The sequence below is a fragment of the Citrus clementina genome, unplaced genomic scaffold (genome assembly GCF_000493195.1).
Source record: "Citrus clementina cultivar Clemenules unplaced genomic scaffold, Citrus_clementina_v1.0 scaffold_4, whole genome shotgun sequence".
NCBI lineage: Eukaryota > Viridiplantae > Streptophyta > Magnoliopsida > Sapindales > Rutaceae > Citrus > Citrus x clementina.
The window spans coordinates 5373725-5392225 of NW_006262274.1; the positions used below are offsets into that span (position 1 = coordinate 5373725).

The 18501-nt window shown below is 29.2% G+C and overlaps 1 protein-coding gene across 1 annotated transcript; it reads left to right on the plus strand.

The window, feature by feature from the left end:
- Positions 1-5114: 5114 nt before the first annotated feature.
- Positions 5115-18378, plus strand: LOC18045727 (beta-amyrin synthase). The gene is made up of 18 exons (XM_006436332.2): positions 5115-5571; positions 5661-5849; positions 5950-6039; positions 6139-6336; positions 6435-6519; positions 7304-7470; positions 8553-8741; positions 8819-8932; positions 11036-11155; positions 11255-11377; positions 11496-11594; positions 13858-13914; positions 14117-14163; positions 14262-14405; positions 15241-15418; positions 16110-16190; positions 16329-16412; positions 18087-18378. Exons 1-18 carry the CDS (start codon positions 5365-5367, stop codon positions 18204-18206), a joined length of 2292 nt encoding a protein of 763 aa, XP_006436395.1. The 5' UTR covers positions 5115-5364; the 3' UTR covers positions 18207-18378.
- The last annotated feature ends 123 nt before the right edge of the window (positions 18379-18501 follow it).

The window sequence follows — 18501 nt, forward strand, 5'->3', positions numbered from 1 at the left end:
TATCATTCAATGCGGTGTATATGTGATGAACATTCAAGGAAGCATTAATTAAGCAAGGTCAAGCTTCCTCTTTTTCAATTGGTATATAGTTGGCTTTTCTAATTGACCTTTGAAAGAGATGGAAAATAGAGGGGGACTAAACAAAAGGCACTTTAATCAATACCAAGGGAAAGAAAAGATTGTTATAAACAGAATAAAAGGATGGAAAGGATAGAAAAAAAATGTTACCATTAATTGTTCTTCTTCTCTCTCTCTCTCTATAATAATTTTAATACCAAACTTAAAGAATTTCAAAAAAAAAAAAAAAAGAACCAAACCTGAAGAAGGAATAGGAAGGAATTGTCAAGGTCTCAGGATAGACTTATCATAAATGAATGAACATAAATTAAACATACTGAGAAGGAGAAAAACAAGTTAAATTAGGTATTAATCTTTTTAATTATTTTATACAAATTGATGTGGCATAAATTCATTGATTGGATAAAATATCAAAAGCAAATTATGTTAGCCTATAGGTACTTAATCCAACTAATTTAATCATGTCAAAAGTTTGTAGCTCTATTATTACTTTTTTTTCTTAATTCATGCATCGATTAACTATATACCATTTTATGTGTGGGAATCTATGAAAAGAGCTGAAGCAATTGAAAATAGAGCTCAAATTTGTTATGTGTACACTAGGTGGAAATATTTTTGTTGATTTCTCAAGTGTATGGGAGTTTCTCTTTTGTACTTTAGTGCGATTGTATCAATTGACCCAATTATTTATTACATTAAACTAATAGTTTTATACCATTATTTTTTGTGTTGGAATGAAATGTTATATAATCTGTTTTGAAATAGGAAAAAAGAAATAGAGAGCGAGTGAGAAGGAAAAGGAGATTCTCATGCATGCTTGGCTAGAGATGGTAATGGGCCGGGATGGTATGGGATTTGACAATTTCATTTTTATCCCACCTACTTAATGATGCATTTACCAATCAATAATCAAAATGGCTGAAATCAGGATAGACTTGAATTGAATGGGTTGGAATCAAAATGGAGAATAAGAATAAATTTTTTACTTTAGCTTTGCAAATTAGAATTAGAATGAGTTATCTTGCTATTAATATATTTACTTTATCTTGGAATCATAATGTACTGTTACAAATTATTAAAATAACCTTAGTTGATCATTATCATTATTTGTTATAATAATTTTGATTATTATAATTATTATTGAAAATAATTATTGTTAATAACAACAAATCATAATAATAATAATTATTATAATTATCATTAAATAGGGTAAAAATGAATTTTTAATTTTCACTAAGGATACAAATGTCAATTCACTTCTCTTTCTTTCCTCATTCTTATTCTCACCTACCCCTTGGAAATAGGATTCTTGTTCTACATTTTCAATTTTGTGGGGCCCACTCAAATTTCATTAACATTCCTCCTCCTTATTTTGGGACTAAACAAGTTAATGAATTTCATTCCTTCATTCTCATTTTTGTTTCTAATTAGTAAACAAAATATAAATGGGATACAAACTTGATCTAACTTCCATCTCATTTTGTATAGTTATAATCAAAATTAAGAATAATCTTGGACTGTTAAAAAGCCCAGACAATCCAATTGTCCCAAATGTCGTGAAAGTCTCGCTCAATTATATTTAAATTTCCAAAAAATGCTTTAATAAGATTTAATTTTAAAATTTTCATATATTAAAATTTTTGTGTTGAGCTTGCAGCTATGGTTTGTTGGAGGATTTGGGTTCAGCGTAATGATAAAGTTTGGAACAGCAGGTGTGGTCGGGTTTATCAAATTCTTAACTCAGCTGGTCACCTTCTTCACCAGTGGCAATATTGGAGGAAACAGATTCTGTTTGATGATGCGTTTGGGAGTAGTTTGAGGCATGGGGCTGTGTGTTGGGAAAGACCTCATGATGGATGGTTTAAGTATAACGTTGATGCTGCTGTGTTTTCATCTCAGTCGAAGATTAGCTTTGGTTGTGTGGTTCGCAACTTTGAGGGCAATTTCTTGGCTGCAAAATGTGACTGTTTTGCTGGAAGTTTTGGGGCTAGAGAAGCAGAGGCGCTTGGTGTTAGAGAAGCTCTTAGCTGGTTGAAATGTTTGCACCTTCCTTGTGTGATTATTGAAGTGGACTGTCTGCAGGTTTTTAAGGCTTTAACTGAGAATCTTTCAAGTCCCAATGGCTTTGGCCTCATCATTGAGGAATGCCGTTTCTTAGCTCAGGAATTAGGAGAAGTGCAATTCTCTTTTGTCCGTCGATCTGCGAACGTTGCTGCCCATAGAGTCGCTAGGGTGGGGGGTTCTTTGTCAGGTCCTAGCGAGTGGAGTGCTGTTCCACCTCGTTGGTTATTGAACAATTTGTAATCGAGTTTATTTAATGAATTTATCTTCAAAAAAAAAATTTGTGTTTAATTAACAACTCAATTGACATTAAAAAGAACATTGTAATATATTTGAAAAAGTAAAGAATATTATATATTGCTAATTAATAAATATATAATTAATGAGTAATGCTCTAATGAGAAATCTATATTTTATCAAAATACGGAATTTTTTAAAAGATGATAAAAACATACACTCTAATATACTATAAGATAAAGTACATAGTATTAAAATATGTATAATTCTTACCTTTTAGTTTATCTCTTATTTCTTTCTTGCTTTAATAAAGTAATGAATCTTTTTATTAGATAATGACTTATAATTAATAACATTAAAGAAAAAATGATGTTAAACATATTGTTAGTTGGGATTATTGAGGTCACGATATAAATCCCAATTTTATTCCAAATTTATAAGTGGGATCTATTTAGATGCCGAACCCCAACTTGTTTTAAAATTGGTCCTATTTATGTGAACCGATCTGTTTCTATCATTGTGAAATCCCGAATCTCAATTACGATTTGTTTTTTTGTTTTTTGGTTATCTGATGCTTGGAATTGGCACTGTTGAATGTTACAATAGCATTAATCAGGCCGACAGGTATGATGTCGCATCACAGATTTAACATCATTGACAAAGTCTGCAAAGGATGCGTACCGTCTAATAAATGCAGTGGCTTTGAGTATGCCAATCAATATATTAGTTATGATAACATGATTGGCTTAAAATCTCTGCAGCTCAAGTGACCAAAATTTATTTGCCAATGCTCTATTGCTCTGGATAAAGGATCATTAGAGTAAATTTTCCTAAACATTATACTCAAAACAAATTTGTGTCAAGATCGAGTAATGTTTAAGTTATTTGATTTTATTCAAATTTAAATTCTATGAGAAATAAAAAGTTATAAAATTGTTTGAGCTTTTTCCACTCTTTCACCTTTTTTTTTAAAAAAATAAATAAATAAAGGAATTACATCCAAGAAATACAGGTGTTGCATAAGGATTATGATTCTCTCATGATTTGATCATGTCTTGAACAAATAACTCAATTATTGATTGGTACTTAATAAATAAAAAATAAAAGAAGTTGAATCTTACCCATACACTATTACTAAAAGACATATGGCATAAGATCTTGAAAAACTCAGAAGAGATAGAATATCCTTTTCCGTTACATAATAGATCTTTTTCATATGTGAGCGTGTTACGCATTTATTGTCAATATTTGCTTTGTTTGGAAATCACCTATGATATAGAGTGATGTTAGCGGAGGTTGATTGTGACCGATGGCGCTATCCCATATGGACCATATAACACGCATCTTATCTTCTAAGGTATAATGATTTGAGGGGTTTATTAAGGAGTCCCCAAATAAAGATGGAAATTTCTGCTAGTATCCTGAATATTTACATCTCAAAGCTCAAAAGTGGGGGAAAAGAAAAAAGAATCAAATATTCATGATCTATTAATCTTCTTAAACTTTGTGATTTTATTTGATAATTCAATAAGAATAATTTTGGGCTCACGTCTTACATATCAGAATATATACGAAATTATATAGATGATATAATTATGTTTCAAAATCATAATTAGTTTTGAGGCTGTCAAAATCACTTTTAGATATTTCAACGACAATTCCGAACGAGTCCTAGGATTCAATTGATTTTATTTTGGTTGATTTTTTGTCTACGTTTCATTAAACTACCCGCCTATATCAGCATCCAAATCCCCCACCACCCCAACAAAAAATTAATATTAAATTAATTATCTAAGTCATACTCAAATTGTATCATAAATTTATTCATGTGACACTTAATATCATATTAAGTAATTATAACCTTTTTCAAGAATAATAAATTAATAATGTTATATTTTTTATATTCTAAATTAATTTTTAATTTTACTATTAAATATGTTAAATGAATTGATGGTTTAATATTTTGATACAATTAATAGATTAATCACATATGTATTTACTTAAATGTAACACGACACTAATTAGAGACGTGCGCGAATTGCCACCCCTACTCCCTCCCGTCCCATAAATGATTACACCAGTAAAGATAAAGGAGTAGGCAAGGGAGTTATTATGCCAGGTGTGATGTTTTGTTTCCTTTTACGAATGCATTGACACTTAATTCACTTTATTTTTTTTCCAAATTATTGTACCAAACAAATTTCGTTGTTAGATATACAGAACTTGTTTCTTTTTTCTATGTCTGTCACGTATTTAATTTCATCAACGGTTTTGTTTACCTGTTTATTAATTATTATCATGACTCATCATTTAATCAATACAGAAGTAGTGACTATGTTTTGTACGAAATGACGTGCGTTATGTATCTTTAATTGATTAGTGGAATCTTATTTAAAAAAAAAAAAAGAAATATTAGTGCATTAGTTTACCTGTAATTACTGTACTATAATGATTATAATTTTTTTTGTTATCGATCACAAATTTATAAAAGATATTGTGCGTCATAAGTAATGATGACTAATAGTGAATAACTTGTGATAATTTTTACGGTTATAATACATAAAGTTTGTAAAGTAGTTTTGCCCTGTACTAAATAAGAATGACATAATTTTATTAATTACTCTCAAGTCATTTGTTATAGTGTGACCACTGTGCATCATGTGCACAATAAATACATAATGCTAACAGTTTCATTGCATTTTAAAGTTTTTTATTCTATATCTAGTGCTTCTATTTATTGTCCCAAGATTTTGAGGAATACATGAAAAATCTGGAGCGATCGGTGCATTGATAAGGCTGCAATACAGTTTTGCTCATTGACATCACCAAACATTTATAATAAATAAGATAATGACTTGCAGAAGAATTCTCTCTATTTCATTCTCATTTTCGATCTACCTGGTCACTGGTGATATATAAAATAACCCTCACAACTCTATGGACTAAAATTTAGTTTCTGATATAGCTAGTAGATCAGCATTAAGAAGAATGTGGAGGCTTAAGATTGGAGATCATGGGACAAAAAAGGATCCATACATATTCAGCACAAACAACTTTGATGGCAGGCAATTTTGGGTATTTGATCCTGATGCAGGATCCCCTGAAGAGATAGCTGAGGTTGAAGAGGCCCGTTTAAATTACTTCAAAAATCGCTTTAATGTTAAAAATGCTTCTGAACTCATCTGGCAAATTCAGGTATTTTATTTAATGCACAAGCAACATTTTTTTTTTAAGTTACCAAAACATACATAACTTTTTATTTTTTTTCTACTAATTAATTGCAGATTTTAAGAGAGAAGAAGTTCGAACAAACAATTCCGCAAGTAAAAATTGGTGATCATGGAGAGAAGATTACACATGAAATTGCCACAACCGCACTGCGGAGGGCAGTTCACAAATTTTCAGCCTTGCAATCTAGCCATGGCCACTGGCCTGCTGATAATTCTGGCCCCTTGTTTTATAACACCCCATTTGTAATTATCGTTAATTCATAATTCTCTCAAATTTACAATCACAGTGCTCTCTTATTCATTCAACTATTAATCTAGCTTTAAAACTTTAAAAAATGTGCAGATAATTTGTTTATACATTACTGGGTATCTTAACATTGTATTCTCTAGCGAACACCGCAAAGAAATGCTTCGTTACACATATAATCATCAGGTGCTTAAAAATTCAATCATTGATTATTGTACAAAGGTTTAATTTCTCATGCACGTTGAATGATTTTCGATTGCAATATTATGTGAATTATATAAACAGAATGAAGATGGGGGATGGGGATTACACGTTGAGGGGCACAGCACAATGTTTGGTACTGTCTTTAATTACATATGCATGCGTTTACTCGGAGAAGGACCCGACGGTGGCGGGAACAATGCTTGTGCAAGAGCTCGAAAATGGATTCTTGATCGCGGCGGAGCAACCGGCATCCCGTCTTGGGGAAAGACTTGGCTTTCAGTATAATCCATCATTCTTCTTGCTAAATCTTGTGAAATCTTGATTATAAGCAACAATATTTTCGTAGTGATTTGATTTTTTTTTCCTTTGTCTAATAGATTCTTGGCGTTTATGATTGGTCTGGATGCAACCCAATGCCTCCAGAATTTTGGAAGTTTCCTTCCTTTCTACCTATCAGTCCAGGTTAGTTCATAGAACTTGCAAACATCCATCATTCATTATTGTTGTCAGTTAAATTTCCGGGCTTCCACTTTTATAAAAATGTCAATTGAGTATTTTCTGAGATGGAAAATTATCAATTGTTGGTCCGAATTATCTTACCTCAAAAGTTTGAATTTGTACGGCGGTTTATGCAAAGTTTACCTATTGTATCAGTTTTTCACATTTCCATTAACAATCAGCTTTTCACATTTCCATTAACAAGTTAAAAGCGTCTTGCTCTTGAAGTGTAGTTTAATGACAGGTGAAAAAATTCATACTTTTAGCAATCATTAAGGTAAAAAAATGATAATTATCGGATAAAAAATTGATTTTTTTTTGGCGAATGACGATATTAAATGTCCAAATCACTGTTATGACATCATCAATAGTTAATCTCTATTAATGACAAGAAGGAAAAGTGATATAATTTGTTGCTGAACAAATAATAATTTTTGGGATATGTTTTAAAGATTGAGAAAGCTTCATGGGGACGATAATTTCTCCATTGGAAAATGATTATTAGGGCATTGAGAGGGCAAGCGGGCAAGGGTAAAGTAATTAAATAGCCATAACATTATTTTGGGGGGTGACTTTAATTATAAGCATAAATCAACGGGTTGAACAGATAGTTATTTTTGGTTTGACACAAGTTCAATTTTAATTTCAAATTGAAAATTGATGCTGCAATATCTCTTATAATTAAGTTCTAAAATATGCTGTGAGTTCAAATCTTATTCTGAATTTTCATTTTCTTTCAACATTACAGGAAAATTGCTTTGCTACTGTCGGGTGACATACATGCCTATGTCATATTTGTATGGAAAAAGATTTGTCAGTCCAATCACACCGCTTATTTTACAACTGAGAGAAGAGATTTACACTCAACCTTACAGCGACATTCATTGGAGTAAAATGCGACATTTCTGTGCAAAGGTTCTTTCATTAAATTGATTTCATCTTATTTTAACTTCTTTTTTTTTTTTTGGGCGCCGGCGGGAGGGGGGGGGGGGGGTGGGGGGCGGCTTGTGGAGGCAATTGTGCTTTAATATCAAGACGTTCAGTAAATAGTTTTCAAGTATACATCCCTTAATAATTAGAGCTTTTATTTTTATATTCCACATCAGCAGTAACTTATAAGTGTGGGTGGACACAATTAGTAATCAGGAAAGACTTCAGCCTCCTTCGAGCTATTATTCTTCTTTTAAATGTATTCTAAACCCCTATTCTAAGAGTTAATTAAAAATAATTTGGACACATTTTTTATATAACAATACTTATATTTTAATGACCTTGCAATTTAATGGTAAGAATGTTATTCAATAGTTTAGAGAATGGTTCAAATTCTAATAGCCATGTAATTTTGTATTTTTAGATATCTTATGGAGACTACTTAGATTTTTTCTTTTAATTTTGTGGAGATTACTTAGAAAAAGATTACTGTCACAAATGTGGCCATAATAAACTCTAATATTTAAATTAAATAATTTATTACTATTTTTAAAATTTAAAAGAAAGTTTTGGGGCCAATGTGTCCGTAGCCCATTGGTACACCCATGACAACGTTGAGGTCATGGGTTCAAGTCCCAACGACTTGATTCCTTCCTATAATAGGGGTTGAATAGTCTCCCCACGTTAGGGTAGAATCAATCACCCTCCGATATTAATAGTAAGGGCAGACTTCCCTTCAACTTTAAGTGAAAGGTTGACATTCGGGCTGTTTCACAATAGAATTATTCAAGAGAATCCCGACTGACTTATGATTGTATTGTAATATATTAGTGTATAAAAAAAAAAGTTTTGGGACATTAAATGTGTTCAACTAAACAGTTAAAAAATTGAATGCCCCCAATTAAAGTAAGCTCTCCCTAATTTAAGTGTCCAGTCCGCTACCTTCCAGCCACATAATCAAAATACAAAACGGAATCTCAGTCAATCGAACGAAAGGTCATACATTGAGAGACTTTATTGCTTGATGCAATGATCAATTGATTATGAAAGTTTTTTTTTTTTTGCAGGAGGATATCTTCTTTCCTCATACTTCCGTTCAAAACTTGCTTTGGGATACTCTATATAATGTAGTTGAGCCCGTTCTTAATCGTTGGCCTCTTAACCAATTGAGAGAGAAGTCTCTAGAAATTGCAATGAATCACATTCATTATGAAGATGAGGCCAGCCGGTACATGACTATTGGATGTGTTGAAAAGGTAAATGAACTAAAGTAATAAATACGTTTATATTTCCAGACTCATATATGTTAACTGATACATGCTTCATCGAACAGCCATTGAATATGCTCTCTTGTTGGGTCGAAGATCCTAACAGCGATTATTTTAAGAAGCATCTTTCTAGGATCAGCGAGTACTTATGGGTTGGAGAAGATGGAATGAAAGTGCAGGTTCGTATAATTTCGTCCTGCATTAATTATATTATAAGCAAACAAACTTTTAACATTTTTCTTTTGATTATATTTTAAAATCTTGTAGGAAAAAAGCTGTACTTTGGCTAATAATTTTGGGGGAATCCTCAACTTATGAGTTAACACACCCACCATTGGAATGCACACTATTATTCCACGTGATAAAAATTACAGTAAATAGAACACGCCATACATGTGTGGACTAGTTCGTACATGATAGGGGGACGAATCTCAATTCATCTAAAGAATAATTCTTGCAATAAGAATACAAGTTTGGAAAATCCAACTCAAGAATTAGTTTCTGGATATTAGCTAGATCCATTGACTTTTATAATCTGATCACTATAGCCATAGATGTGAAACAATACAAATAATGCACATTTTTAATCCAACTAATTTGATGTTAATTAGATTTTTTTTAAAAAAAAAATTGTGATGCAATGCACTGACATGTTAAAATGGTCAATTTACTTTCTAGTAAGGACGTTCCTCCATTTTAAAATTAAGATTTGGACTAGATGACAATACCTAATAAATTATAAATATACAATATTAGCTATATATATGCTCAGGAGTGACGTTCTCACTATTTTTTTGTGCAAAGTCTACGTTTTACAACGTTGTGTAAGGAATTATCTTATAAAGGGTCCCCTATGTTAATAAAATAAGGGACAAGCTGAATATATATATATACACACTTTAATATAATGTATTTTACTTTTTAGTGTATTAAAATATAGGTTTTTTTCTTTTTTATCCTGTCTTTATCATATTAAGGTAAAGGAACTCTTAGTAGACATAAACTCTATATGTACCTTCCTAATATCTAGCTTAACCTTGCACTTTAAATCTGTGAACATCCACACTTCGAGAGTTTTCAATATTTTTTATCGAAACATGCTTTTAAATATATATTGCAATACAATGTATTTGTCTTTTGGTGTATTAAAATTTATGTTTTTTTAAAAACTTTTAACTAGTCTTTTACCATACATACAAAAGTAGAGGTAGGGATGACATTTAAATTTAGATCCGGCCCGGATCCGCAAAGATTTAGAAGATTCAGATCCACATATTAAAAAATACGGATATAAATATGAAAATTTGGGATCCGCAGTTATCCGGATCCGGATATGAATAAATTTTATTTTAGATTAAAAATTAAATTAAAAAATATATTAAAAATTAAATAAAAAATTAAAAAATAAATTTTATTTGTGGATTTATGACGTTGTTGTATATTATTCATGTTGAATTATTAATTATTGGATTATGATTGAATTTTATTTGATATTATTAAGTAAATTATTGAATTTGATTTTAAATTAAAAAATAAAAATAAAAATGTATATTAAAATAAAAAATAAAAAAATTAAATTTTATTTGTGTATTTATGATGTTGTTGTATCTTATTCATTTTGAATTATTAATTGTTGGATTATAATTGAATTTTATTTTATATTATTAGGTAAATTATTGAATTTTATTTTAAATCAAATTAAAAATATATATTAAAATTAAATTTTATTTGTAGTTTTATGAGATTATTGTATGTTATTCATGTTGAATTATTAATGTTGAATTATGATTAGATTTTATTTGATATTATTAGGTAAATTATTGAGTTTTAATTTTTACGGATCCGGATATCTGGAATATTCGCCCGCATCTGTTGCAGATATTATCCGCATCCGGATCCGCATCTTTTTTTGCGGATCTAGATGTGGGTCTAGATATAGAAATATTAATGCGGATCCGGATCCGCATCTTTTTTTGCGGATCTAGATGTGGGTCCAGATATAGAAATATTAATGCGGATCCGGATCCGCATCCAGATATAGAAATATTAATGCGGATCCGGATCCGGATGCACCTACTTCTAAATCTGGATTCAAATTTTGCCAACCCTTAGTAGAGAACCCTCACTAAAAAAGGAATCCACACACACACACACACACACCTACCTACCTAATATCTAGCTTAACCATACGTTTTAAAATTTGCTAACCTCCGCACAAGAGAGTTTTCAATATTTTTGTCGTTGTAAGCTGAAAAGTTATTGTTAACAATTAATACATGCAGAGCTTCGGTAGTCAAACATGGGATTGTGCTATTGCCGTTCAAACTTTACTTGCTTGCAGTCTTACTGACGAAATTGGTCCAATACTTATGAAAGCACATGACTTCCTTAAAACGTCTCAGGTTAATTTTCATACTTATGTTTTGAAATTTTTATACATAGGACACCCCCACAATTTTTTTTTTTTTGGTTCACACATATATATGCATGCAATTTGGCAGGTCACTGATAATCCTCCAGGAGATTTTAAAAGAATGTTTCGTCATATTTCTAAAGGAGGATGGACATTTTCTAATAAAGATCACGGATGGCCAGTTTCTGATTGTACTGCAGAAGCCTTACTGGTAATTAAAGTTGATTGAAATGGCCATTTTTGGGTAAACAAGGCAATCAAAGTGGCCATTACTTTTCATATAATTTTGCACATAAATTTATAATATCTTTCGTATTTCACGAATGCAGTGTTGTCTACACTTCTCAATGATGCGACCAGAAATTGTTGGAGAAAAAATGGAACCTGAAAGATTTTATGATGCTGTTAATTACGTACTTTCTCTGCAGGTAAGGAGCGAACAATTTATATTTGCGACCTTATCATTTGCATGTATTGTTATTAAATTTTATACATTTGACCAAAAAGAAAAAAAAATTAATCTTCGAACATCAATTGCATATATGAAATAAGATCTTATCCTAATTTAAGCTCTCTTAAGTTTTGAAGATTTTGTATGCAATGGTGAAACAAGATTTAGTTCAATGGGGGCCATAATGGAGAAAACATAAACTTAAATTGACTGTAACATTATATCAATAAAATTGAAGAGGCCAATAGGGGGGGTCATAGTATGGAAATCATAGAATATTATAGGCTACAACAAATTCATGTAAAACTAAAAAAATCTAGACATAAAATTTGCATAAACATGGAAAAATTCCAATAAAAATGTGTCAATTCAGGATTCAGTATTTTATTAAAGTTTGAAAAAGTTATTAAGTTATATTGTTTAATAATATAATGGTATTATACAATTAAGCCATATGACTTAATATCTTTTCTGTGCTTTAATAAAATTTAGGATCCTAAACTTGATCAATACTTAAATTTCAATTGATACATTTTTTCTTCATGTAGTTTTTGTTGTCTTTTTTTTTTTAACTTGGGGATGACCAAACGACAATAGGCTCGTACATAGTGTCCCACTTGCATGTATGACTCGTGTTCATTACTGATTGTGTATAGTGAAGATTTAATTATTCTTATATTTTGATGTATTAATCCTAAAATACCCACCCATTTTGTGTTTAGAGAAAGTTATTTTGTGGGGAAAAGACATCTACATCCTCAAGATTTTGAGAAATGGTCATATAAATCCATATTTTCAATAAGGGACACCAAGAAATCCTTTTGACTATAATACCCTATATTTCTATTGACTTAAAAAAAAAGTAGCTCCAATGATTTAAAATAAATAGAAGTGTAATATATGTTAAATGAATGAAACAATATATTTTTAAAATAATTTTAATATTTAAAAAACATTTTAATACTTTAAAATCTTATATTATATTAAACTAAATTTTATAATAAATAGAAACTTAATATTAAAATAAATACATAAAAATTTAAATTATTTTCATAATGTTATATAAAATAATTTCAGTATGTGAGATATATTTTATTAATTTTAAAATCTATTTAACACATAGGTATATTTAAAAATTTTATAATAAACACATATATATTATTAAAATAAATATAATAAAATAAATATACTAATTTGCATTTGAAAAGTTATTTGTTCTATTAAAACATATTCTAATATCATTAATCTACTAGACAAGTTAAACTATTTAAATTATAGTAATATTTATTAAAAAAATTTAAAATTTTAATTTTTAGTTACTATCTACTAGGATATTATAGTAAAAAAAGAGTTTTTGTATCCCTTATTAAAAATTTAGGATCTACATGATAATTTTCCCAAACTTTAGAAGTGTAAGTGTTCTTTTCCCTTATTTTAATAATGGGTAGGGATATTTCCACCCCATTATTTGTGTAAATCGACCCCACTTCTAAGAAATATCTACAATATATACACTTTTTTTTTAAGAAATACAGATCAACAAAAATATTTATGTAATTAATCAATTAAATCATTCTCATTTTTTTTACTTATTTGTTTTTTTCTTACAATTAAAGTAGCTTTAATATAAGTTCTATTTAATTATTTTGTTTTATGACATAAAATGACCCACTTGCCTCAAAAAAATATGTATTCTTATGTATCTAATACTTTAGGTACTTAATTTTGTGACTTATAATCTAACTTCTTAAATGAAATCTAATAATTTTTAATATTTTACATGTAAATAATATAAATTTGACAGCCTAATAATTTAATGAGTATTTTCTCATAAAGACATATGTTAGTTTAATTAAAAATTAATAATCATACTAATAAAGTAGAATTAACTATTTAGAAACAATGAATTTTGTATAAAATTAAAATAAAGTTTTTGGTATTTTTACCTTTTAAGGGTAAAATAATCAATTTAGATTTTGGTTGAAGCAATCTTATTAGTAAAATATAATAAAAAAATCTAAGTCACGATAAAATAAATTAAGATAGATTTAATTGATTAATTCTTTTTAATTCTTCTTTATTTGAAAATTTTAAAAATAGTGAGAATTTTTTGTAATTATTTTCTAAAAGTGGGGTGGATTTACAGAATTTATGGGGTAGAAATTCACCATCCTTTAATAATTTAATCTTTCTAAAAAATAATTGTTCATTGTCTCATTAGTTAAAAGCTTTTTATGCAGAGTGAAACTGGTGGAGTACCAGCCTGGGAGCCAACGGGAGCACCATCATGGTTAGAGGTAATAATTTTGAACATATAAATTTTTTTCTAGCATTAATATGCAGTTTCATTTGACTAACCACTAAAGTTCAAATCCTAAAGAAATATAGAGTTAAAAAAATCGGTTTAAACTTTTCCATTTCCTATTTTTTACTAAATTTTCTTAACCCATTAATATCTATATTAGTTGAATTTTTTTTTTTTTTTGGTTCTTTTTTCAGTTGCTCAATCCTATAGAATTCCTTGATGAAGTCATCATTGAATATGAGTAAGATTTCTTCAAATTTTTGTTTGATCTTACACAAATATTCTTGCTATAAATTCCAGCGCAGACTTATTAGCGATTGTGAATTGTGTTGGATCCAGTAAAGTTGAGTGCACTGCATCAGCATTGAAGGCAATGACTTTGTTTAAGAAGTTATATCCAAAACACAGGACAAAAGAGGTTAAAAACTTTATCGCCAAGGCTACAAAATTTATTGAAGACATACAAAAATCTGATGGTTCTTGGTACGTTTTCACTATAAAAAGGTCGTGATTATTTTAAGGTGTATGGTATGTTTTGTTTTGTTTTTTTTTTTTTTTTTAATTTTAAATTTTTTAATGGGTTGATAACAAAATTTTCTTCTATCGTTCGAGCCTCAACTCAAGCCCATGTTTTTAAAAGAGGCCCAGATCCTTAAAAAGCTTGCCCGAAGTTGGATAGGACGGGTCTTTTTTAAATGATGCCTTATTTTTAGCCTCTTAGTTTTAGTATTTGATTTTATTGTTTTAATTAACTAAAATAATTCATTTATTTCTTTTAAGAAAAAATTAAGGGTTAGGCCAAGCCTACGCTTTTGTTCTACGACTAGATCCAAGTCCGATACTAAACAGACTTTAAAAACAGAATGTTAAAGTCTTGTGAGTTGAGGTAGGTTAGCAGGGACAGACTGACCATCCTTTTTGCCCATCTAATTCTCTCCCTATCTTTCTAATTCAACTATTTAACTAATACATTGTCTAATTAGATAGCTTAATTTATCTATTTTTCACCAGTTGAATGTCAAATTTGTATGAGTTTTAAGTTATATTAGACTGTAGAAATATTCTTTTACCCTTAAAAAATTAGTTTCAACGAATAAAACAGTAGTGATATGGTGTCTTAGGGGCGGTTAGCTTGATAATTGACTCAAATGTCTAAAGGAGTATTTACCAAAACTAATTAATAATTTCTTTTAAACTTTCAATGGTCATCAAAACTCATAAAATGATCAAAATTCGTTTGCACAATTATTCGATTTTTTCCAAGATTTTAAGCAGAGCCTAGAAAATTGTTTATAAAAAATTAATTATGCTTTGACAGGTATGGTAGCTGGGGAATCTGCTTCACGTACGGTGCATGGTTTGCAATTTCAGGGCTAGTCGCTGCAAAAAAGACTTACAGCAATTGTTTAGCTATTCGTAAAGCAACAGATTTTTTACTCAAAATACAATGCGAAGACGGTGGTTGGGGAGAGAGTTACCGTTCCTGCCCAAACAAGGTAATTTTTTTGGATTTGATCAATAATTATAGATGTATAAAAAATTTAATTCCCTCAAACATTATTAACCTCATTGTTCTCATGAAATCATTGATAATAAAATAAAAAAATACTAGATCCTAAAATAGTTAGTAGGTTTTGCTATAGTTTTGCTACGATTGAATATGATTTAGTTTTAATCATTCAGATGTTTTATTAAGAACTTAATTATCGCATATGATAGAATTAAGTGCAAAATTTTGATTGAACATATTTTCGGACTATAAGTTTGTCAGCTTTTGTTCTTTTTTTTTCCTATATAAAATATGAATAAATATGAGTTTAACTAAAATCTAAATAGATATATATGAAAGTATGAATCAGAATGATATACTTTTTTTTTGGTTTTTTTTTTCATCTCTAAATGAAAAATATTGTTTTCAAATATTTATCCTCATAAAAAATATAGGTAAGAAAAAATAAAGTTTTCTTAAGGTAAATATTATTCGAATATATACATTCAGATCGTTACGAGCTCAGAAATATATAAATTTGAACAAGCAAACGACAAATTGCTACCTGAATTTTAAGCAGGTTTTCTTGGAGTATAGTAACTAGTTTTCCGATTTCTTTTTATTATTATTTTTTTCAGTTTTACATTTAAAAAATTAATAATTTTTACAAAATATAATCATTGTATTTGGTGATGTAGAAATATATACCTCTTGATGGAAACCGATCGAATTTAGTACAAACTGCATGGGCTATGATGAGTTTAATCCATGCCGGACAGGTAATTGGCTGCTAATTACTAAACAATTGTTTTCCTTAACAACTTGTACGATTTACGAATTATATATTCTGCTAAAAAATAGAAAAAGTAATTCCTTTCATTTTGTCATTACCTAAATTTAATCTGTTTGTGAGTTAGATGGAGAGAGATCCTACTCCTCTTCACCGTGCTGCGAAACTGTTGATAAATTCGCAGCTGGAAGATGGTGATTTTCCCCAACAGGTAATTCTCTTTGATTATTACGAAAAAAAAAACTATGGAAACAATAATTATAATGCATTACGGATGTGAAGCAGTATTTATTCTTTACCAGAAAGTTCTGACATAAAATTTTCATACAAATTTACATTGATCTGATAAAATTTAATAGTGAAGGTGTAAAATCAACAAGAAAAATGAATGTTGATAACTCATCCACCTCCTTTATTCTTTACCATTGGATTTGATGAGACTAATGCATATAAATTTGTGTCAAATATTTTAGACAAAAAATTAAGTTGAAATAAATAATCTAACCCATTATATAAATGATTATTTAATAATATTGAAATATTTTTAAAATCAAAATAGTAAGTCACATGGGCATTAGGTGGTGCCGCAGTGATGCTGAATGGTGGACTTTTTAGATATTAAACATACCATCGAGGCATCGACTCAAAATTTTGAGATCTATTTGATGGCTGGGTGGGCTGCGTTCGAAGCACAACCCAAACTATGGAGACAATATTAATAAAAATAATACCATATGTCACCTTTTTATTTGCATATTATGTTCAACATATTAACGATATAGTTTGTATTTAAACTAATGTTGCTTGTGTATGTGTGTCTATATATATAACTCAACCAAAAGTGTTTTATAATTAATTACTATCCACTCTTAATTTTAGAGAATTAATTACTCTATCACGTTAGTTTTTTCCGATAACTAAATAATAAACCATGTAACAAAAATATTTATAATTTCAAACAATAAAATTTTCCCCATTACCTCCTTTCAACCTCTCTTTTTTTACTTGTCTTATCAGTATCTCCCTCACCACCAAAAAGCACAGATATTTGACTTTGGTTTATTCAAAACAGAAAGCAAGTGCCTGAGAAAAATATGGTGTATTTATTTTTACACGTATTTCTGTCTTCTTGTGATACCAATCAATTTCTTCTAGCTTGGAGTTTGTTCATTGAGAATAGGAAGAACATAGAGATGGAGAGAGTAAGAACATAGAGGTGGAGAGAGTAAAGAGAAAAATAAACTTTTAGTAAATTATATTTTAATTAACAAATTTAAGGGTATTTTTATTGTTTTATTAAGATTAGATGTATTAGAGATAAATACGTACATTCATCAACCAAATATGGTTGATCATCAAAAGAAACAGAAAAATTAATGAGGTGGAGATGGATTAATGACTTATCGAAAATCTAGCGGTAAATTAATGATAGTCAATTTATTCAAATGTATATTTAAATTTACCTAAAATAAAACATAAGATACTTTTATGAGTAATTCTATGATTACAATTTTCTAAGTAATATGACATTTTGCAGGAAGATAATAACATATTTGGATTCTAACCCAAATTATAAAGACAATATTATTAAAATTATACCATATGTCACTTGTCGATTTACATATTTATGATATATAATTTTTATCTAAACTGATGTTACATATATGTAAATGTAGAATTCAACCAAAAGTTGGGGTGATAGCGAAAAAATTATAGATAATAAAATCAATCATCATCAGTTAATATAATGATTGATACTATTGGGATTTCTTCATATAAATTATATAAGTGTAATGCTATTACTCCAAGTAAAATGACTATTTAATATAAAAAAATTCATTCTAAAGTGTTATAAATTGATTGATTACTTGCTGATTGGTGGCAGGAACTCACTGGAGTTTTTATGGAGAATTGCATGTTACATTACCCAATATATAGAAATATTTTTCCGATGTGGGCTTTGGCAGAGTACCGATCAAGGCTTCTACTACCGGAGATTTTCTAAAACTGTGTGCTAGGGATCAGATTATGATTCTACATAGCTAAAATAGAGACCATAATATCATTCATATATATTTATATATAACCAAAATTATTGTCATTTATGACATATAATTACAGTAGGAAGTATCATAATAATTATGGTATGTAATAATACAAGTACGAAATATCACCCAACTATGTAATTGATTATGATTCTATTATGTTATTCATATTCTTGTATAATAAATTATGACTTTTTGAGCAACATTAAATCAATGAGACTAAGGGCCAATTTGGTAATGTTAGCTTTTAAAATA